Source organism: Carettochelys insculpta, chromosome 20 (genome assembly GCF_033958435.1).
Source record: "Carettochelys insculpta isolate YL-2023 chromosome 20, ASM3395843v1, whole genome shotgun sequence".
NCBI lineage: Eukaryota > Metazoa > Chordata > Testudines > Carettochelyidae > Carettochelys > Carettochelys insculpta.
This window is the reverse complement of record NC_134156.1, coordinates 10,214,588-10,237,939: the sequence shown is the minus strand read 5'-3', so window position 1 is coordinate 10,237,939 and position 23,352 is coordinate 10,214,588. Positions and strand designations below refer to the sequence as shown.

The window sequence follows — 23,352 nt, the reverse complement described above, 5'->3', positions numbered from 1 at the left end:
TCTGAATGGAATGGAGGCAAAGATTCAACTACAATGACTCATCTCAGATAATACAGGTGTTACTGTGCGCGTATCCTTATATAATACTAGCAACATTGCCTTTAAACGTTTCACCCAAGAATCTCAAGGCACGTTGCACATATAAATGAATATATTGATGTATTTTCTTCATATTGCCAAGGCTTTTTCTAGTCCACAGAGTCCGACTGCTTTAATGAGGAAGCTACCCACTTTTGTAACAAGGTGACAAGCTGCGGTATCTACAGCCCAGCTTCCTCTGGGTTTGAAAAATTTCCTGCGGCAAAGACTAAATTGAGAATTTATAAGTTTGTGCAAAAAGATGCCAGTATGACTGCCAGACACACTAGGAAATTTAGACAGAAGAGGGAACTGGGGAATCACAGGCTGACACACATAAAGAACAAATCAGCACACAAAAGAAAAGGGAATGATCAGAGAGAGGCTAATATTTGACCAAAACCTGGTCTTTTCACGGAGAGTGCCAATTCTGCTGATTCTAATTCTGGGAGAAAAGAAAATGAGATTTGGCTGCTAGGGAGACACAGACACACTTAGATGGCCAGAGAGAGAGAGAGAGGGAGAGAGGCTAAGACCAACAGAAAAGAAGAACCTGTATAAAGAGGAGGAAGAAAGGGGGAGAAGGCAGGTAACAGTGCCATGTAAGCACTTTTACATTAGAATCCTGGCTCGCCCCAGGGGTGCGGGGGAAGATGCTTGCATACACACAGAGGGGAGTGCTGTTTTTATTTCCACTAGCAATATACTACTCCCCTGAAGTGGGGAACATTATTAAAGGCAACCACTTCTGCTCCTTGGCTGGACAATACTAATTGCGGCATGGCTGATGCTGCAGGGAAGGATGGTGATACCCTTGCTTAATTGTGGAGTGTTAAGACAACTGAGGTAGAAAGGCCAGCTTCTTCGTGTAAACCCTGGATTCCAAGTCATCACTTCTCCAACTCCAAACTACTCCTGAAGGTCTCCACCATTGAGATATCACTGGAGGAGACATGGCAAGCAGCTGTGTGGAGACCTCATGGTGGGAAAAAAAATGCAACCCCAACTCCCTCAAAAAAATCAGAGGGAAAAAAAGTCCTAGGACTGAAATAGTTACAGCAAAATAAACAGAAGGGAGGCAAATTCATCCCCAGTTTAACTCCACCAACTTCAATTCAGGTCCACTTGGTAAAAGTCTGACACACGGAGACAGATGAAAAGTTGAAAAGAGATGGATTCCTAATGCTATTTCTCTGTTTTAGTATCATGTGTTTTGGGTTCAGGGACACCTGATGCGCTCGCTCTCTCTCTCTCCCCCACTTCATTGGCTTCTGAGACACAGAGAAACAGAGACTGGCCCTGTGTCTTCATCTATTGGAACTTTTCTGCTCTCATAAGTAGGCAGAATTTCTCCAGTTGCTTTAATCTCAACCATTTCTGAGTCTGTGACACTCCAATGCAATGAACTTTCTCTATTTAATAATTGTTGTGGAAATAACAAAATGATCCAGGAACGTCTCCTTGGAGAGACCATCAACAACAAAATGCAAAAAATGGTCAAGTTTTTAAATTAACTTTTTCTAGGTTCATACAGAAAAGGAGGAGATTACAAATAGTATGTGTAAACATGAATATTTCTCTCTTTAAAAGAACAGCAAAAATGTGTTCTTAGACAGAGAACACACTTCACATCTTGTCCTCTTGGGCATCCTTCTTTAGATCTTCAAGTAGAAAAACCATATTGCCCACTAGTGAATCAAGCAGGCCATAGACCTAGAAAAGAAAACCACACAAAACCCCCTTTAATGAAAACATGATATCAAATGGTGGCAAAAGTGATTGGCAAATGAAAGCCTCTCTCTTATATACACACCACTAACATAGTACTTGTAATGGTCAAAGAAATATCTAGATTTTACATATTTTATCCCTAACAGGAACTGTCTGAACTCAAGGAAAGTGTGTTTAACATTATCTGACATATGATTCGGTATGATGATCCCTCAAGTATCTTTAAGTATGTTGAAGCAATTCCAGGTCAGAACTGAGCCACACAGTTGAATACACAATGGAACATAAGTATGGCCATACTGGGTCAGACGAAAGGTCCATCTAGCCCAGTATCCTGTCTGCTGACAGTAGTCAGTGCCAGGTGCCCCAGAGGAGGTGAACCAAAGACAATGGTCAAGCGATTTGTCTCTGCCATCCATCTCCCGCCTTCGACAAAAGGCTAGGCACCATACCTTACCCCTTGCTAATAGCCATCTAATAGAATCATTCCAACTTGAGGATTTAGTGACACAAGAGACATACAACCTCACAACCCACACTAAAATTTGCAGAGAATTTGTTCATTAGTTTTCTTAACTTGATAAAATGCTCAGCTGTGCACCAAGCTCCATGGTAAGCTTAAAAGCAAAGAAGAGGAGATAGCATGTAAGGACAGCTATAAAGGATGAGACCAAAGACACATCTAGCCTGGTCTCCTGTCTTCTGAAAATAGCCAATACCGGGTGCCCCAGACAGAATGAACAGGTAATCATCAAGTGATCCATCTCCTGTTAATCCATTCCCAGTTTCTGGCAAACAGAAGCAAAGGACACCATCCCTGTCCATCCTGGCTAATAGAGATTGAAGGACCTATCCTCCATGAACTTATCTAGTTCTTTTTTAACACTTTATAGTTTTAGTCGTCACAGTATCCTCTGGCAAGGAGCTCAACAGGTTGACTGCATGTTGTGTGAAAGCACAGAATGAAAGCAACTGAGGAAAGGTGACAAAAAAGACAGGCAAACAAGAAACATGGAAAGATAACACCAGACTTACTTCAACATAAAGTTTTTCATGGTATTTCTCAAGTACAACAGGATCTATTTGTTCTGGGTGAGAGTCTACTTGCTCTGTATCGATGCTATCAGGTGGTATCAATTCTTTCGCCTCCCGTGAAAAACTTGGAGTTCTTACCCTTTTCTCATCCTTCCCTTTTGTCTTCCTGCTGTTTGACCGTTCCTGATCATACACAGAAAGACACAGGTAAGACCACGGCATCCATCAAACTGCACAGCAGGCTGCACATCAAGGCAGCAGCTCTTTCGTAAAAGATTAAATCAACCTTTCTGTCAGAATATGGACATATAAGACCAATAGATAACAAGGCTGTCTGTGTCTCTCAGACTCTCAGAAATCAGTTCTCTTCTTTTCATCTTACAGGTTCTCACTACCTACCTCTCTCTCTTTTACTGTTGATTTTGTTGCTCCTTTTTTGTCATCTTTTTCCTTTCCCCCTGCTGTCTTCTTCTCTTCTTTCTGTAAGGCTTTCCGGTCCTCCTTTCCTCCTTTGACAACATGCTTCAAATCCACTGCAAACAAAACAGTTCCAGTGATCCCAGAGCACTATCTGAAGATACAGTACAGAATGTGAATCCAATGCCTGTCTACCTGATATTTATGGAAGCGTACTTCAAATTAGCATTCTCGCAACACAATACACTGACTTTCCAGGTACAGACCTATTTAAGGATCGACATCAAATAATAAATATGCAGTAGGTAGCATGTAAAGAAGTAGTAATGGTAACGTTTTTATTAGCATGGGTAAGAAACAGGCCAAAATACCAATACAATTACACCTATCCTTCGATTTACGAACTTCTGACATGAATTTTTGCTACAACGAACCATGTAAATTTATACCTATTTTTCAATTTACGAACACTATTTTCGCTACAATGAAGAATCAAGTTTCATCTGAGCATCCATGTTACAGCCAGTGCTCTGCCGGCAGCTCCATGTTCAATTTATGAATTGTCACCTTACAAACAGTTTTCATTGAATGAATTATGTTCATAAATCGAGGGATAGGTCTACCCATGTGATGCTAAAAGGGTTCTGTGCCTTTAAGAGACAACACCGCAAATAAGGGTGAGTCGTATACACTGGACCCTTTTTACTGATGTTTCCTCATAAAGGGCTCAGTGGGGGAAACGCTCAAGCAGCCATTTCAGTTGAAGCTCAGTAAGTTACCTGAAATTAAAAGGAACTGAAATCTGTTTAGAAGGCCCAAGAAAACCTGTTTAAATGGCTTAAAGACTGGTGTGGTAAGAAAATAAATGTACCTGCTTCCTCTGGAACAATTTCTGCATAAGTGTCCTTCTCAGGCATGCCGAGCAGGGATCTCAGCATTAGGGAGCGGCTCGCCAGCCCATCAACTACTTCACGCCACAGCTGGAAACTGAGAAACAAAACCCGCTGGACTTGCCATGGCCAGAAGTGGTGCAGAAGAGTATTTATATGCATGTGGGGAAGCAGGCACAGGACAAAGCAGGGTTTTTGCTTCTCCCAACATCTTGTTCTACCCTGTGCACATGAACCAAGACACCACACAATCAACAAAGGCCATTGCTGCTTCCAACTAACTAAAAAACTCACTCAGTTCAACGTCTGACAACTGCGCATTAATGGCTTCAGGAGAAATTATTCTATGAAATTACAGCCCCCCTTCCCCCCCCCGCCCAACCCCAGCTCTCAACAGCTTGGGAAACAGAGGTCAGATGGATCCATAAATATTTATTGTGAAATGAGGGTTCTTCCTTTTCAGAATGAGTCAGTGTGGATCAGACACCCATCTGGATCTTGGAGTTCTTGTTTCTTTCTGGTTTACAGGTGAATAGATTTTTGAGTGTGTTTACAGACCTAAAGTAAGAGTGAATGACAGAATATGGGATTAAGGATGTAAAAATCCTGTTTAATTGATTAACTGGTTAAAAGGTAGATTAGTCAATTAAAGGGGGGCAGATGTGAGGCCACCCTAGCCAACTCCTCCCCTGCCCCATGGATCAGGGCTTCTCTGGGCCACCTGCTGCTGTTCACCAGTAGGGACCACTCCAGCGTGGCTACAGCAGCCTTGGCTCCTGGCACCCCAGGTGCACTATGGGCAGGGCATTCCAGCCAGGCCACAGCAAACTGCTTCTATGGCAGCCCCGGGCATGCCATGGGCAGGGAAGTTCCAGCTGAGCCAGAGCAGCCCTGGTCCCCAACGTGCCACATATGAGGGCTCTCCAGCCTGGCTGGAGCAGCCCCTATCCATGGCAAGGGGGGTCACTCGATCCTGGATGGGCTGGAGCAGCCTCCCCAGCAGTCCCCTGCACCTGGGCTGCTGCAGGCAGGGGATGCTCCAGCCACATTTGAGTGCCCCCACCTGTGGCAGCCCTGTAGGGCTGGAGTAAACCCCTGCCTGCAGTGGCAGGAGCCTGCTGCTCCAGCCCCTACTGGTTAATTGGCTAACCATTAACATCCCTGCATGGGATACAACAACCTTCACAAGTGCAATGCAGAGAAAACTGACCCCTAAAGCTAACACAGAATATTCTGCCAGCTAAGAGCCTCAGAGAATGAAGAGATCTCATGTATTCTCCAAAGCAACATTTGGACTTCTCTTCGGAGTAAAATGGCATCTACGCTTTGGACAGCTTCTATCCCTAAGTGGTAGAAAACCTTGCATGTAGAAAACTCATATTGCTGGACATGTTTGTCAGCTCTCTGCTGGTGTTTGGCAAGTGTATTTGTAGGAAAGACCCTTTGTCTGCAAAGGTAACATACCATGTTTGGTATGGGAGATCTGACTGAGTTGGTCTCTGTTCAACACAAAGCTTCAATGCTGCTTTATTGAGCTGGGTCAGGGCTGCTTCTCGTTTTTCCTCCTCAGGAATTAACTGCAAAGCCTGATGGGACAGAAAACCCAGAGAGCAACTCCTCAACTTCAGAGCTAGAATTGGGGACCCAGAGGTCCAAAGGGTAGGGAACAGAGACAAAAGCTATAAAAGCAAAAGACAGGTTTTCAATAATGCACTGCAACAAAACTTGGGCCAGTAAGAGTCCTGGCTGGCCCAGCTTAAGACCAAACTAACTCTGTAAAGATGGAGAAAATTGGGAAATGTCTTGTCTGCACTCTGTTGTGAGCACTAGGCCCACAGCTCCTCTGACAGATAAGGAGAACTTTTCATACACCAGGATCTATGAGGGGAACAGAGGGGGCTGGATCATGACCCTATTCCTCACGTTCTAAATCTTGGGATAAACAACAAGCACTTTTCCTCCATACTTTTAGCTTTCCAACAGCCAAATAATGCTAAACACAGAACGTGTACAATCTTATCCAATTCTTTTTCTTCATCACACCAGAGCTGTGACGTTTCTCTCAGGAATCAGTTCACAAGAGCAGCCAGGACTGAAGAATGATTCCTTCCCTGCTAGGTTTTCCCAGACACACTCAGTAAATTGCCCCTTTGACCTCATGGCTATGATTTACTCCAGCTTCTGGATACACACATCTTCATTTGTTTGGGTGCTGGAACATGCCAGACTATTCCCAAGCAAGCAAATTACACGTAATTACACCTCCATCCCTGTCAGCCCACCGCAACTTTTACAGTGGGTGAGAACCTGTTTAAAATCCTCCAAGGAAAGGTTCCACTCTGGCTGGATCACTTCCTCCTCCTCCACATTAATTGTTCGACTTAGGCTCCCCTCCACAATACTCTTCTGGCCGGGGGTCTCCACCAGGGCACTCTTCACCTGTGGCATCTCCCCAGTAATGCTCTTGTGACATGCAATGTCCACAGCACTCTTCCGGCACCAAATTTCCTGTATAATGCTCTTCTGGCCCGATACTGGCTGCACGATGCTTTTCTTGCGTGAAATCTCCTCTTCCTCTGAAGTTAAGGGAAAATTCATGTGCTGCCGCCACAATTCATGAAGCTCCTTCACCACTTGGTGCTGATAATGTAACTGTGATAACAGAAAATGAAAAGATAAAGAGGGATGAGACAAGTCTTACGCTGCAAATAAAAACACCAGCTAGTGATTAAACTGACAGACTATTTTATCCTCTTCCTTAAAAACCCTTAGAAACACACCAGCCCCCATAAGTGACTGTATCATCATTCCCAAGTACAAAAGCTCAATTCAGTGTAGACTATCCAATGGTAAGTTGTACCTCTGGATTCTTTCTGTGGAATAAATCCTCCTCAGTGATGTAAGCACCCACAGGAGTAGGAACTCGCTCCGGTGTCCGGATGCGATCAAGCAGCTCCTTCAGATTCTCTTGTACTATGATAGTAACTTCTCGCTTTGCCAGCTCCCTCTGGGGTACCACAGTAACCATAAGAGATTTGAGTCCTTGACCCATGTAAACTCAGAAACAAATTCTCAGACATTCTACGAAGGGCATGCATTAACACATATGCTTAGCCACAAGGACATAGAAAATGTATGTACATCAGATATGGTGATCGTTAAAATAATCACACAAACTTCTATATTTTACAGATGGAGTATTTAAATATTTAATTTTACTTTACTTGGTAAGTTGTTAAATTCCAGCCAAACCAGTTACTTAGAAAAGAAAAAGAATAGGATTTTTTTAAAAGGACAAAAGTAAATCTTTTCGGACAGACATCATTAGAATTTATACAAAAGGCATGAAAATAGATTGGGGCAATGTGAAGTGCTCCTGTCACAGCATTTAGAAACCCCGTGTAACTACCTACCTAAACCTAGAAATGACAAAGAAACACAACAGGAAACACCTTTTGGACGCAATGTTAGTAATAGATAATTTTACTCTCAAGTCCCCATTTTATGACAATAACAACACTGCAGCACACACAGCATCCTATATTCTATATTTGCACATTGAGTCTGAAGCTTATATGCACACAGCTAGCCACTTGGTTACCTCCAATTCCTCTCTGAGGCCAGCCAGCTTATCCTCATATACAGCAATACCCCGCAGCGATACTTGCAGGATAGCCCCGCCTAATAACACAGGGTGAGTACAAAACTCCCAGGACTCACTGAAGACTCCTGCCTTCCCCGACTTGAAAAAGAAGGAAAAGTTTCTAGTTTCCCCAGGCAGAATGACACCTAAGAATAACAGAGCGCACATCAGTCAACTGACTACAAAAGTTCTTTCAAAAAGTCTTCTTTCAAACACATCACAAATCTACTTCTTTTCTGGGGCCAACGCCTCCTTTTCAGCCAGATTTCACACCTAATACTCCATCCATCTTCCAGATTTACTCCCATCCATCAGATTGCTGAATGTTTTTTTTCTCTCTTCACACTTCCAATCCCTAATTTTACCATGATCTCAAAACTCTCAGTACACATTCTGCCCCAATTTTTCAATAGCAAATAATGAGGTTTTAGATATTCTATCCATACAAATTCTGTGTAGAACTCATCCTCTGTCCTCCAATCACTCTTGCAAGGGATCTTTCTCACACATCTCCTCTGGCACAGTCTGGTTTCTTAAGGAAAATCAGCACCTATATTTGCTTTGACAGTGGTCTGATTCATAATCCCCTAAACATGCCCACCTCAGAGGTTTGCACTGGCATAAAGCCCATAGGCTAATCTTTAAGAGACTCATATCTCACCTGGCCTGGTATTAAAGTAAAAATACTGAATCCCTTTCTCCTTTGTTTCTTCAAAGGTAACTGACTGGGCTTGCCTCCGCCAATCATACCATATGGCAGCTGTACCATCATTGCTCACTGTTAGGCAGGATTCCGCTTTATCACCTGCCAAAACTTCAAAGGTAACCTGGGCAGCAATACCAACTTCATCCTGCAGGGAAGAAAGGGAAAAAAAAAATGTTAATGATAGGATTTGCCTTCCCATGACCAAATGGAGTGATACTACAGCTGAGCTTCTGAACCATTAGGTCCAGCCTAATTGTTTATCTCCACCCCCACATCAAGGTGCCACTATCAGGAGATGGACTGAGGCTGAAGAGAAACTCAAACGAAACATTCCTTTTTCTTCTTGGCCTCTGAGGATAGAACAAGAGGCAACAGGCTTAAACTGCAGCAAGGGAGGTTTAGGTTGGACATTAGGAAAAAGTTCCTAACTGTCAGGGCGGTCAAACAGTGGAATAAATTGCCAAGGGAGGTTGTGGAATCTCCATCGCTGGAGATATTTAAGAACAGGTTAGATAGATGTCTATCAGGGATGGTTTAGATAGTACTTGGTCCTGCCATTGGGGCAGGGGGCTGGACTCGATGGCCTCTCGAGGTCCCTTCCAGTCCTGGTGTTCTATGATTGATTCTATGATTCCATCTTTGTTTCCAGAGCCTCCAAAGCACATACAAGTTTAACAACCACTCTGCAATGTCCAGATGAACCCTTGCGTGCTGCACTCAATATACAACTATGACTGGGGATAAAGAAAAATTAAGTCTAATCATATTTCAGAACAACTGCAGTTTTACCCTGTGAGAAGTGCTGTCGATCCAACGAGCTGGCTGTCCACAAAACTGCAATGATGGACCCAGGACTGGTTCTGGGACCACATCTGGATAATCTTCTAAGGGATCACTGCTAAAGAAAGCAACGGCGGATGCTCTCCTGAGATTGCTCAAGCAAGTTATTATGAAGCACTGAGGAACTGACAGGTGGTTTAGAACACCCATGTTAACCAAGAGCTCTGGATTCATTTCTAATTAACCACTTCAGCTGTAGGGCTCAACTGTAGCCAACAGACTGAAAACTTGTCAAATCAAAGAATCATCTGATTACAGACAGTGCCATTGGACTACATTTTCCAGGGTGGGCTGGAGAACTCCAAACAGACTGATATATTACCACCAAGAAGGCAGGCTGGAACTCATGCTGATGAAATGGACACAGACACTTGCCTAAGGAAGGCTGGGGACAGATCACGAAAGGAAAAGGCTATAAACACCGAAGAATGGACCAAAGGTAATGCCCAGCTGTGTACCTGAGGAAGATGAGCAAATGAAGACACATGAAGGAGATGCACAGGCTAGAATAACTAAGCACAGATTCTCCACCCTGCCTTAACGGAGGGCACAGTGAGTGGAAAGGAGCTGGGCCCAAGAAGCTGGTTTCCATTCCTTGATTCTCAGCCACAAGGCCCCAGTGCTAGTTTGGAATGATAGAGGAGCATGTCTAACTTTACCAATGGAAGACTGACCACAGCAGTGCTTCACTCCACTATACTCCTCTGCTTTCCACCTATGTTGCATCCTGGAGCACTTTCAACATGACCCATCTCCTCCCGTAAGTCGGCCTGAGGAGGACAGTTGATGTTGGAGGCTGCTACCTCCGTCAGATTTCCACTAGTGCAGAATTCCCTCTGCACAGTTGGAGGTCTCTACTAGCTATTTCTGACTTTCTTAAGGCCACTCTGGGCCACTTCCTCCTCCCCTGTGGAGGACCTGGCCCATGTGGGATAAGGACAAATGAGAAATCCTCAAAGACAGGATCCACAATTCTTCACCACTATCATCAAACAACTTACAGGCTTGCTCTCTCTTCAGGGGTGACTGCCTCATTTTCTTTGCTCAGAGGAAAACACTGTGCTGAGACTGAAGTGAAAGGCTGCCCTTTACCAATCACTTCCAGACCATCTAGGTCCTTGACAAAAGGTAACAGACATAAAAAAGAGAAAGGACATCTCTGTTAGTTGTTCTTCTTACACAGCAGTCAGACTAAATCAAGTTACAGTACAGTATAGCATTTGATAAGAAAAAAGAAAGCACGGTATGCTGCCTTAAGAACAGTGCCTTGTGCTTAAGCGAGAGTCCAGCAGTCTTACAGGGCGATTAAATTCCAGCTCCTCTAGGATGGATTTTAGTTCCTGGCGTCGATACCTCAGGAAGAGACTCTTATCCCAGGTGCAACGGAAAGGGGACTCTTTTGAAGTTCTGGAACCTGTGGAAGTAATCACACAAGTTGGGTGTTTACACACCAGACCCCTTTTGGTTTCATTTTCTCCCTGGCCTCTGATCTTGCAACAGTCCAAATATCCCCAATTGTTTCTCCAACAAACAGTTCCATCAGCGTGAGCTGAATCTTAGGAAAGCCCTGTCTGTGGCTAGATGGCAGGACACTCCCTCATAATGAGTAGATGCCCCACAGTACAAGCTGCTTCACATCAATGCCCTCCCATTGCTAAAAGGGACACTAGCAGCGTGAACTTCCTCACAGTGGTTTAAAAGTACTGGCAAGTTAATCTTTGCTGCTCCACACACTTCCCACTGATGTTGTGCCACCAGCCATTTCCTCACCCATCTCCGTCCTGACAGTCTGAGATTTCCCAACGTGAGTGATAGGCTCTGGGTAGCCACGCTCCTTCTGGGTCAATGTCGTCATCAAACCAGTGAGTTCATCTCCGATACACTCAGGCTGGCTCCAGAACTCACTTCCTACACGGTAGCCCTAGGAAGGGTAAAAGAAGGTGCCACCATGCAAAAATAACCTGTTTCTTGGTCTCACAGGGCTAAGCAGAAGGCATCACATGCTGTTTATAAGAAGACTGAACCAAGTATAACGTCTCCTCAATCCAAACTGATGCTCTGAATGAAAGATCACAATATATTCCTTTTGATGCAAATCCTTTTCAGTCCTGTAAAGACACAGCAAAGGACTGCCTTGTTTTAGCTCAGAAACATTTCCCTTCAGAGCATCTCCTCTATGGAAATCTCTGCCATCTAACCTGGATGGCATTAAAGCTTTGTTGTCTGATAATAGTAATTTCTATTATCATGCCACCTCATAGAATCCTGGGGCTGGAAGGGACCTCAGAAGGTCATCTAGTCCAGCCCCCTGCCTGAAGCAGGATAAACCTTAACTAAGTCATCCCAGGCAGGACTTTGTCAAGCTGGGACTTAAAAACCTCTAGGGATGCAGAGTTCACCGTCTCTCTAGGTAACGCATTCCAGTGCTTCACCACCCTCCTGGTGAAACAGTGTTTCCTAATATCCAACCTGCACCTCTCCTGCTGTAACTTCAGACCGTTGCTCCTTGTTCTGCCTTCCATCACCTCCCCAGCCTCTGCCGCTCCTTACTCGCAGGCTCACCGCACGGCGCTACTTCATGCACTAAAGCTCTTTAGCAAGAAGCCCTCCAAGGGCAGCTTCAGTTTCTAAACGATATTTTTTAGACCATCACCAATTCTAAATGAAATAATGTTTCTTTCTGAAATCACTGAAAGCTCCACAGTTCATTTTGGACCTGCAGTGGATGTGGTAGATGCTTAAAGATGGCTTCTTGATGACAGTCCCACCAGTATTATTCAGGACACTATTGTTCTGGTACACGTGACCCCTCTTTCATGATCCCTCACCTTGCCATAGTGCAGAGCAGGGAGGCTCCGGTCGATAAGATGCCGTTCTTCCTGGACTCGTCTGTAATCCTCTGAGAGATTCATCAGCAGCTCATTTTCTGGTTTCTGAAGAAACTCTAAAAAGCAGCAATACAGAATCAACTGTTTTACCAACAGAGTCTCCAGAAAATCTGTTTCATTCCTTCCAGCTTCCTCGTTCTCCAATACTGTAACTCTTGTCCAGTCACCATCCCCCAACACTCCTTCCAAATTTGCCTCACTGCTACTTCCAACTACAGCCATGCAAGTAATTAAGACAGCATGTGATGAATCACCATATCCAGAACTATGGACAATCTGAGGATAATTGCACACCAATACAACTCTCCAAATTAGCCAGGCCTTGGTTGGCCAGTGGCAGTAATAACTTACTGGAAGGTGTTTGGTTCACAAGTCCTACATGGTGTTCCACACAATGAAGTTGCCCCACCTTTACTCACTACTCAGAACTCTCTGCTGCTTCTTTCTGATGGCCATGTTACGATGCCAGTTCTGGAGGGCGCTGTGCTGTGATGGCGGCGCCCAGAGAGATTCTCTCTTCTTCCCTTCCCCATGTTTCTCTCTGTGCTTCACTGAAGCTGCCACTGTACCATTAGGATGTGAATCTGCAATCAGCTCAGCTAACTGGACAGAAATTAAAATGTTAAATTATCCTATCCATCCCTGCACAGGCAACACAAAAACAAATGGGGTACAGCAAAGAGTGTCCTGGATTGGCAGTGTCACTACACAGCCACTTCTGAACCAGCAGAGGTTCTTGGCATTCAGGCTATGTCTACACTAGCCAAAAAACTTCGAAATGGCCATTTAGTTTACTAATGAAGCGCTGAAATACATATTCAGTGCCTCATTAGCATGTCGGGGGCCACGGCACTTTGAAATTGACACAGCTCATCCAGACGGGGCTCCTTTTCGAAAGGACCCTGCCTACTTCCAAGTCCCCTTATGCCTATGAGCAGATGGAAATAAGGGGACTTCCAAGTAGGCGGGGTCCTTTTGAAAAGGAGCCCCACCTGGATGAGCCGCGCAGCGGCGAGCCGTATCAATTTCGAAGTGCCGCGGCCGCCCACATGCTAATGAGGCGCTGAATATGTATTTCAGCGCTTCATTAGTAAACTTCGAAATGGCCATTTGCACGGCCATTTTGAAGTTTTTGGCTAGTGTCGTCGTAGCCTCAGAGTATGACTTGCAGACTTTGTAAGACTATACTACGTTGAGTACTCAGACATAAGGAATGACACTGTCCCATCACCTCATTTCTCCTTGGGATACTCAGCATTGGTGCTCCCAGTGGAATGGCTGAAGAAATGGGAGCATGGAATTGTCCAATTACTTTTTCTGTGGGGCTCTTCCCCAGGCAGGACTTGCTAAGCCTGGCCTTGTAACTATTTTGTAAGCTATGTCTCAGGGCCCCAACTACTCTTCTTTTTTTCCCCTCCCCCAGTTTCCATGGTAGTGGAGCCCATAATAACCCAGAGACAAAGGTTCTCACATGGGATGCAGGAAAGCCAGAATCCCTGCTCTGCATTAGGGACCAGAATCAAGGTGTTCCCACTTCTAGGTGACTGCCCACAGCACTGTGCTGCAGAATCTTAATTCTCTCTGTTCCTGACCCATAAGTAACGTAATATTTAATGAAAAGAAGAAAGCTTCAACAGAAGTGACAGAGACTTCTCCAGCACACCCAATAGCTTAGTGGCTATACCCATTGACTGTACATAATCTTCAAAGGCTGTTATTCTCTCTTACGTCATATCTGTACCAACTTTCTCATCTTCAACTACACACTGAATTTGAAGCTCCTTGATACCGTAGCCAACTGGAACCAGCTTGGAAGATCCCCAGACTAAACCATCTGCCTGAATGCAGACACCTGTGGTGTCTTCAACATCAACAGTTCCTGGACTGACAGCAGCTACATTGAGGGCTATGTGCCCTCGCAGGCCGACGTTGCCGTCTGTGAAGCCATGTCTACGCCACGGCCTGCTGATTTGTTTCACGCTCTCCACTGGTACAACCACGTCAAGTCCTATGAAAAGCAAAAGGCCAGCTTGCCAGGAGTAAAGACAGCTTTGGGAAAATACGGTCCTTTTGATGTTGAAGACACCACAGGTGCAGCCACAGATAGCAAAGATGATGATGACATTGATCTCTTTGGATCTGATGAGGAGGAGGAGGAAAGTGAAGAATCAAAGAGACTAAGAGAAGAACGTCTTGCTCAGTATGAATCCAAGAAGTCCAAAAAAAACCAAAAAACAAAACACAGCTCTTATTGCTAAATCATCCATCTTATTGGATGTGAAACCCTGGGATGATGAGACAGATATGGCCAAATTGGAGGAGTGTGTGTGAAACATTCAGGCAGATGGTTTAGTCTGGGGATCTTCTAAGCTGGTTCCAGCTGGCTATGGTATCAAGAAGCTTCAAATTCAGCGTGTAGTTGAAGATGACAAAGTTGGTACAGATATGTTGTAAGAAAGAATAATAGCCTTTGAAAATTATATACAGTCAATGGATGTAGCTGCTTTCAACAAAATCTAAATCCTGCTACATCTGGAATAAAAGTACTCAATAGCTTAGTGGTTAGAGCACTTGCCAAGGAGAGGGCAGCCACCTGAGTTTAAGTCCCTGCACCAGAGCGGGAATGTGAACCTGGGCCCTCCACATCCAAGATGAGTACCACACTCATTAGGATGCTGAATAAAAGGGGGCACCACCACAACCTCCTCCTCAATTTCAACAATGCCTCATAACTCCCCTTGAGAATCTAATCCAAAAAAAAAATTTGGAATGAAAATGACAAGTTCACAAATAAAACAAAGTCCAGTAGCACCTAAATTATGGCACTAAGTCTTTAAAGCACTGCAGGGCTGCTTGTTTTTGTGAAGGTACAGACTAACACAGAAGATACTTCTGAGATTATGTTCAAAAATGGTTTTGAGTCAACCAAAAGTTCAGTTTTTAGTATATAGACTATTTGAGCAAAACAGGTCATCCAACTCTACTCATACCTTACTTCTAGGACAGATATGGCACTCAATGAGTTTACAAACCAACCTCGGTGTTTCCTCTAGCTAAGGCTTCTCTCTTGAACTCCTGAAGACTTCCTAAGATGCTGTGGGGGAGAATCTGTTCACGGTTATCAAGGAATGGTCTTTCTGAGCCTGTAGTAAATCAAGACAGTCTGTATGAAACCACAGAGCACTCCTGAACAAACACAGTGACCAGAAATAGTAACTGAGATTATAAAAATTTCAGGCTCATTTCTCGGTGCTCAAAGGTCTAGTCACAGATAATTCTAGCAAAACCAAGAGTAACATGTTATAGCTGAAGTTTAAGCCTACCAGAGTGACTCAGTGGTTTCTTGGATGCATCAGTATCAACAGGGTATGCTACCAGGAGCTGGGTCTTGTTCCCAGCCTCTTGGGGTTTGCGTCTTCGAATGAGGAACTTCTTGGAAACAGGAGTTTTCTCCAATTCTTGAGGAATGTGTGGAATATGGAGCTACAGAAACAGAATACACGGTTCCAAAGAGGTTAGATACATCACTGCCTCATCTCTACCCTTATGGTTTTGCTGGAGGGGGCCTGGAAGGAAAAATCTCACCAAGGTCTGATAAAGCCCTATCTCCACATTTCTGGTCTTCCTCTGGAAGATGTGTGATGTATGGAGCAGGAGTTATCAGACTAAGTAATGTCCTATCTTCGATGTGCTGCTTTTTGGGGCAGAGCAATGAACCCTGAGTGGCCTCCCCCAAGAATTTATTGCAACATAGCTTATTGGCAGGTGTTATCCCTTAAGTTGTTTGGTTTGGGTTTCATAAAGGTGCTACCATTCCCTCCCCTTCTCCCCCAAGCCACAGAAATCTTAAAAGAAATAAAAAACTTGCAACTATGATTCTGAATGCACCAGATGGTTCCTCCTGACATTTAAGATTTTGGCATAAAATTAATCCACCACTTTCCACAGCTTTTTCACAAAGACTAGCAAAAAAATGCTGAAGATTTGACAGGCCCTCAGAAGTAGGGAAGAGACAAGCAGGGGGGAAAAAAGGCAAATCTCCTGCAGCTTGTTTTGGTGAGAACCCTCTCCACACACATCCCACGCTCCAATTCAGTATAGAGGGAAAGTTTTGATGAAGGCAGCTACTCCCTATGACAAGGGACACAGGATTTTACACCCACCTTTTCTAGATCTTCCACCTTGATTGCCAGAGCCTGGATTTCATCTCCTTGCAGAACAGAGCTGACAGGCTCAGGCTCCTCTTGAATTGGTGGGGAGGGCTGCTCAAATGTCTTCACTCTTTTCTTATCTGAAACACAAGCACAGAGGTAAAATAGTTTATCTTCCTTTCCCAGGAAATCCCCTTCTTTCTCTCTTGGCCAACTAAGAAAGCCTTAAAGGCAGTACTAGTCTTCAAAGCGTACGGAAAACCATAACTCAGACTGTGCTCAGCACATCATATTAAGTGTCTGACAGCAACTGGCACAATAGGCCCTGGTTGGGGCCCTCAGTGTTACCACAATTCAAGTAAGAAATAATCCTTTCTTTCAAAGGTTTTCCACACCTTTCATTCAAAGCAACAAAGATTTCTCAAACCAGAAAGAAAATCAGTATTAAGAGGAAGAGGTAGATATGTTAATATAATTAGGAATACACAATATTATTTTGCTAATTCATTTCAAACATTAAAAATACTGGATGTTCTAATATTAGAGTGAAACCTCCTGCTAATTTTATGTGATATATATTTTTAAAAGATGAGATTACTGCACCTCTCAAAGACATATTTACTAGACTCTTCATTGACTATAATTGGTATTTAGAACTCATTTTCCCTAGGACTCCAATGTTTATCTATGCATGTGCATCAGCTATGGATATAATGGTAACAGAGAGGAAGCCGTGCTAGTACATACACCATCAAAACAAAAAGCAGTCAAGTAGCACTTTAAAGACTAGCAAAATAGTTTATTAGGTGAGCTTTTGTGGGACAGACCCACTTCTTCAAACCACGAAAGCTCACTTAAACTATTTTGCTAGTCTTTAAAGTGCTACTTGACTGCTTTTTGTTTTAATATGGATATAATGTTTGTCTGTGCTAAATCACTGGCATGTATACTAAGGGTAGGCCAAGATATCCAGAGCTATCCAGTTATTTCTGAAATATCAGTGGAGGGATTTTTTCCTTTTCTGTCACCTGCTGAAAATTTTAAAAGCATGTCTTACCATGCACCCAGTTAGACATACTGGAGCTGCTACTAGATTTTTAGCACAGGTGCAGTTTTTTGGAAAATACAGCCTCCTGGGTTCTGCCTCCCTCTAAAAATACCGCCCGATAGCAGGCTGGATAGGGGCAGGCAGAAATGAGATTTTCTTTTAGGAAGCTAATGCAGAGTAGGCAGCATATAATGCATTATAATCATTGACGGTCATGTTGTGTGTGTGGTCCTCACCGGGCTGTTAAAGCAAGGTGAGCTTCACTTTTATGTCCCCAGCTCTACATCCCACTGAGTCCACGGTATGATTGCCCAAACAATACAAGATCCACCCCTCTTTTGTGAATGGCTGGCAGTGGTGATAGGAGATGAGCAAAAGATTGCCAGGGCTCCCAGATTGTGCCAGTGGCTACCCTGCATGAGCAATGGCAGGATGTATAATGTTGCAATGGGCTAGGGACCCCCGGTGGTGCCAGAGCCTTCCCTCACCCTGCTGTGCCACAGTGATGCCTGGCAGTGATACCAATGTCCCATAGCTTCATAATAATGTGGCAGGACTCTGGAGCTTGTGCCAGTGCTTGTGCATGGGCACGTGGGTTCCCTGGAGCAGTGCCTGGGGTAGCTGGGGATGGCCTTACAACAGTAGCCAAGGTCCTCAGAGTGGTGCTCAGAAGGAGGAGATGGGGGGGCTCCCTGCAGCAGCACACAGGAAGCACAGTGGGGGTCCTTGCAGCAGTGCCTGAGAGGAGGGGGCCCCTGCAGCAGTGCCCAAGAGAGGTGATGGGGGGCCCCTCAGAAGCATCCATGAGGAGGAGATGGGGGCTCCTTGCAGCAGCACCAGGGTGGGGGCCCGCAGCAGTGGCTGAGACTGAGGGGGGTGGTATCTGCAGCGGTGCCCAGGGGCCAGCAGGGGTGGTCCCTGCAGCAGTGCCCAGGAGGAGGGGAGGTCCCTGCAGCAGTGCCTGGGAGGAATAGATGGGGGGCTCCCTGTAGAGATACCGGGGCAGGACGCACAGCAGCGGGGGTGTCTCTGCAGCAGTGTTCAAGGAAGGTGACAGGGTCTCCCTGCAGCGGTGCCCGGGGGCCCGAGCAGGGACCCCACAGCAGTGCCGGGGGGGCGATGCAGCAGGGGCCGGAAGGAGAAGACGGGGGTTCCCTGCAGAGGTACCAGGCGCGGGCCCGCAGACGGGAGCGGGGGGGAGGTCTCTGCACCGGTGCCCGAGGGAAGTGACGGGGGGGTCTCTGCAGCAATGCCCTGGGGCTGGGGGGGAGGGGCGGCGCCCAGGCCACGCCCTCTCGGCCCCAGCGCCCCGCCCCTACCCTGCGGGGTTTTGGTCCGCGCGTCCTTCTTGCTCGACTTGTTCATGGCCTCGGACACGGCGGTGAGCGACGGGACCTTGCGGCCACCGCGAAGCTCCTTCTTCCCGCCCGGGGCCGGCGGCGGCGGCTGCATCCCGCCCGCGCGGCCCCTGCAGGCAGCAAGCGGCGCCTGTTTCCGTGGCAACCCCGACCCCGCCTCCAGCCGCCCGCCCCTTCTCCCACAGGACCGGGCCAGCCGGGCCTCGCGAGTCAAGCTCCGCCTCCCGCCCGCAACGGTCGCCTCATTGGCCGGGGTCGGGGGAGGAGAAGGGTGCGGTTGTGCGCATGTACGTACCGTTCGGGCGCGCTGGAAGAGCGGGGGTGCTGTGCGCGTGCGCAGTGCCCGCAGGCTCGTGGAACTGGCGAAACCCTGGGTTGTCCAAGGTCGCAGGGACAATGAGTGCGCTGCGGGGAGGGGCTGCTCTGGGGTAAACAAAGAGGCAGGGTTGCATTGCATTGTGTGGCGCGCACCACGTGGTGACCCTGTGTTCGGGTTGCCCCCAGTGTGCCCTCTACTTTTTTTTTTTCCATACATGGGCAGAATAAATTTTGTTATATGCACCAAGGTATGTGCACCACCAATGGAAACACAGGCTGTGGGCGCGCTGCTTATGACGTCGACATCATTTGGCTCTCTCCTGGGTGGGCGCCCAAAGCACTCAGCTTACAGGGAACACTGTTTGCCCTTACGTTCTGGGATTGGCCAGAAGTCTCCCGGGATCAAATTCACTCTCTGTGTGACTACTGAAGGCTATCCTGGAGACTTTAATAGGATATGTTAACAAAATGACATTGTCATGTTGGGAAAAAAAGATCTTCCCGAATTGGCAACCCTGCCGTATGTCCTTCAGCAAGGCCTGCAGCTACCTCCTCCTCTGCCCTTCTGCTGGGCTTGGGGCCTGCCCCTCCACTCCTCCGCTGGGGTGACTCTCCAGCTCCTCCCTCTGGCACCTCCAGGCTCACTGGGCCTTCCTGCAGCATTGTGATACATTCCCTCCAGGACAAATGTCATTGCCTCCAGGACAAACGCCTCCCCCCAAAGCAGCTTCCCCAATGACATAAAGGGTGGAGAAGAGGAAGGGGTTGGGGGGGGGGCAGGCAGGGATAGGCCTGGGGTAGGGGAGTTTGTCCCACACACCTCCTAGAGATAGCTCTGCCTGCACACACAGTAAAGACAGGGCAGTGTATTCTGGGACCTGTCATCTTCCTGGTGTGCCCATCATCCCTTTGTTTTAAAGTGTTTTAGTTCATGACTGATCATTGCATGCTGAGATCTTCCAGGACTAAGGGATGTACATCCCCACTCCATGCTGTGGCCAGTCATTTCCCTAGCCCCAAACCCTGTATTTAAAGATGAGAGCAGTCAGAAGAGCAGATTGCACAATTGCTGTGAGCTGGATTTGATTCATCGCTTCTCCAGAGTGGCGTAGTTCATGACTGTCAGTGTTCCCCCTCATTTGAGTGATTGGGCAGCTGCCCAGGAGGGATTCAGATACCGCCCAACTGATTTGCAGAGCGCCCACAGACACTCGCAGCGGGCAGCATGTTTCTATTGGCGGTGCACATCTGCACCTGCCTTGGTGCAGGTAATGAAATTTATTCTGCCCACGTATAGAAAAAAATTAGAGGGAACAAAAGGGTGTAGCTCTTTTATGACTGTTTTCATTCATTTTAGGCTATACATGAGCCCCAGATTTACCTCTCCTCAACTCATGAAAACAAGGGGCTTTTAGTGCTTCATGTTAAGATACAAGAAATGTTGATTTTTCAAACAAAAGTGATAGCAAACATTACACAAATTAAATGAATGGTGTATGGTTTCTTTTTCTGGTTCCTCCACTACCATTTTATACTTCCATCTTTATCATCATCATAGGCTGGTGTCACAGACCTGGCTTTTGAGAGCTTTGCATTATATCTTACTTCCAGCACCAAAAATATAATTGTTCTGGTTTGTCTCATCTTGGTAGCTTGCAGTGCGGTGCTTTCCAATATTGAGAAATAGATTTAGGATAAAGCAATATGATGACTGCGGATTCTTGGTAGGTACTGATTGTGTGTCCTGGGGTTTTCTGACTGGTTCATTTGGCAATGAGTGTCCTGGTTTTTTATTTTCACTCCTTTCCTTCTGATGAATTGAGTTTTACCATGAAAGCTTATGCCCTAATAAATCCATTCATCTCTAAGGTGCTACAGGACTCCTTGTTGTCACAGATACAGACTCACAAGGCTATCCCTCCGAGACTTTCCATTAAGAGGCATCATTTCTGACAAAATAGAACAAGAAGCCCAATCCTGTAAGGTGCTGAACAGTACATTTCCCCCATTCCCACTGAAGTCACAACATAAGGTGCTTAGCAACACACAGGAGCCAAGCCTTAGTTCATAAAACATTTCCTGTTGAAAAAAAAAAAATCGGTCTTCACCATGGCAGGTCTTGATACTGTCCGCCCATGTTAACTTCATTTGCGGATGTGAGTAATAAAGAGGCATTCTGAGACTGCAATACCATCAGGACACTGGGATCTGTTTTGTTGTGGAGAAGCAGAAAGTTCAATTCTGATGCCAGCGGGCCCGCTGGCTGGCTACCTGGCTGATGTTTCATGAGGCATGAATAGAAGATTCACAGGATAAAGGATCAAATACTTGATAGTCTCAAAATGATGGGTGCAAAACCCCACCTCATGACAACAGCTTGAGAACTTCAGAATATTCGAAATGCATTGCACGAAACAAAGCTCCTGGTGTGGATTACTCCATCTTTCACAAAACAGGGAATGCCCTTGCAAGCACTTCTGTGCTGCCAGGTAGGGCAGGTCATAGCCAGCACGTTACAACAGGAAGTGGCTGCTCATTCCAAAGATATTTGTCTTCCTCAAAGATGGGCTAGAAGCCCCACGGCCCACCAGTGAAGAAGTTGGCATCAACCCTGCTTTATAATTTGGCACTGCAGCCGAGTGATTACAAGTCCTAGCATGCAACATGCTTGTCAGAAGGCCCCTCTCACCTGCACTGCTCAGCAGCACAATGACAGACGGATGTTGTAAAAGAGTCTCCAGGCAAGAACATTCATTTGGCTCATGGGCCCACCCGTTTTGCTCATGGCACAGCCATGTGATCACAAAGGGCATCCGGATGCTGAGCAAACAGCTGGAGGAAAAGTGCAGGTCAGGCAAAGATAATTACAATGTGGTCATGGTTGAACTCGTAAGATTGATCTGCTTGGTCAAGTGAAGTTGTCTTTACCTGAGTATGATGGGACAAATGTGGTGTGTATGCCTTCCAGTAGGTACTGATACTAAACACTGCTCTGTGCAAAATTTCCAGTCACAGCCCATGAGCGAAACTAGAAACATCCAGGGATTCATGCCTCTCGGTGCCATAGCTATCACACGTGTATATACAAATTGTGGCCTTGCATCTCTCTCTACCCAAAGCTGCTTCTGCACATCAAGGGAACAGAGAAGTGCAAAATTATTCCTCTGCTTCCCAAACTGAGCGAGTCCCTAGATCAGTGTTGAAAGAGACCTTGGGAGGTCATCTAGTCCGACTTTATGTTCGAGGCAGGACCATGTTCCCCCTTCAAAAATGTCTAGTAGCAAATCTTCAGCAACTAACCCAAATGGGGTTACTGTAGAAACTTCTTACTGACTCATACTAGAGGTTTTCAGCTCAAGGCTCCTGGGTTTATGTAGCACTGGAAGGCCTTGAGTCTGCCTTATCTTAAGGCATGTATTCACTATGGGCTAGACTGATAGCCAGCAATCAATCCAGTTGGGGTCGACTTGTGTCTAGTCTAGACCCAATATATTGACCACCGAGCACTCTCCCAGTACTCCACCAAAACGAGAAGAGATGGTGGAATCAGTGGCAGAGCGTCAGCTGTCGACTTCCTATGGTGAAAATACAGCAGTAAGCAGTCCTAAGTACATCAGCTACAGCTACACTATTCACAAAGCTGAAGTCATGTAACAGGTCAACAACGCACAATAGTGTAGACCAGGGGTCAGCAACCTTTCTGAGGTGGAGTGCCAAAATTTGATCTTTTGACCTCCATGGATGGTCCATGTGCTGGTGATACTTTTTAAAGTCACTAATAGTCCCATTTACAGCCATTTCATTTATAAATAAATGAAGATGCAGCGCTTTACTGTTTAGGTGGTGGTTGGTAGCAGTAGCTGGTCTTTTGTTAATCTGCAGGCAGCATGGCTTTGAGCAAGCTCCTGGCTGCATGGCAGGAGGAGAGGCAGGGCTGAGATGCACCTTGCGTGCCAATGAAAATTGGCTTGTGTGCCACTCTTGGCACCCATACCAGGGGTTCCTGACCCCCAGTGTAGACAATGCCTTAGTACCAGATACACGTCGCAGGGTGGGAAACCTCCAGTGAAAAACAACAAGAAGTCCTGTGGCACCATATAGACTAACATATTTTGGAGCATAAGCTTTCATGGGCAAAGACCTGCTTGGTCAGATTCTCCCTCAACAGAAGTGGGGATAACAAGTTTTTTCACTCTTTCTAGCAAAACAGCCAACCTTTAAATCCAGCATAGGTCACTCGCTACAATCA

The 23,352-nt window shown here is 45.9% G+C and overlaps 1 protein-coding gene and 1 pseudogene across 5 annotated transcripts; one reads left to right on the top strand and one right to left on the bottom strand.

Moving 5' to 3' along the window:
* Positions 1–1,575: 1,575 nt before the first annotated feature.
* On the bottom strand, positions 1,576–18,899 carry MYCBPAP (MYCBP associated protein). 5 transcript variants are annotated; one of them, XM_075014256.1, is made up of 19 exons: positions 18,747–18,899; positions 16,392–16,519; positions 15,552–15,711; positions 15,265–15,371; positions 12,648–12,831; positions 12,169–12,284; positions 11,111–11,261; positions 10,639–10,754; positions 10,342–10,457; positions 9,290–9,398; positions 8,456–8,645; positions 7,753–7,940; positions 7,012–7,158; positions 6,459–6,803; positions 5,616–5,737; positions 4,133–4,248; positions 3,244–3,377; positions 2,845–3,027; positions 1,576–1,791 (listed from the first exon to the last, which is right to left on the bottom strand). In XM_075014256.1, the coding sequence occupies exons 1-19, from the start codon at positions 18,877–18,879 to the stop codon at positions 1,705–1,707; spliced, it is 2,832 nt and encodes a 943-aa protein (XP_074870357.1). In that variant the 5' UTR covers positions 18,880–18,899; the 3' UTR covers positions 1,576–1,704. The 5 variants fall into 5 exon arrangements, with proteins under 5 accessions (XP_074870357.1, XP_074870359.1, XP_074870358.1 ...); XM_075014258.1 differs by having other exon boundaries at positions 2,983–3,027; XM_075014257.1 differs by having other exon boundaries at positions 6,591–6,803.
* On the top strand, positions 13,389–14,748 carry LOC142023731 (elongation factor 1-beta pseudogene; annotated as a pseudogene).
* Positions 18,900–23,352: the final 4,453 nt, after the last annotated feature.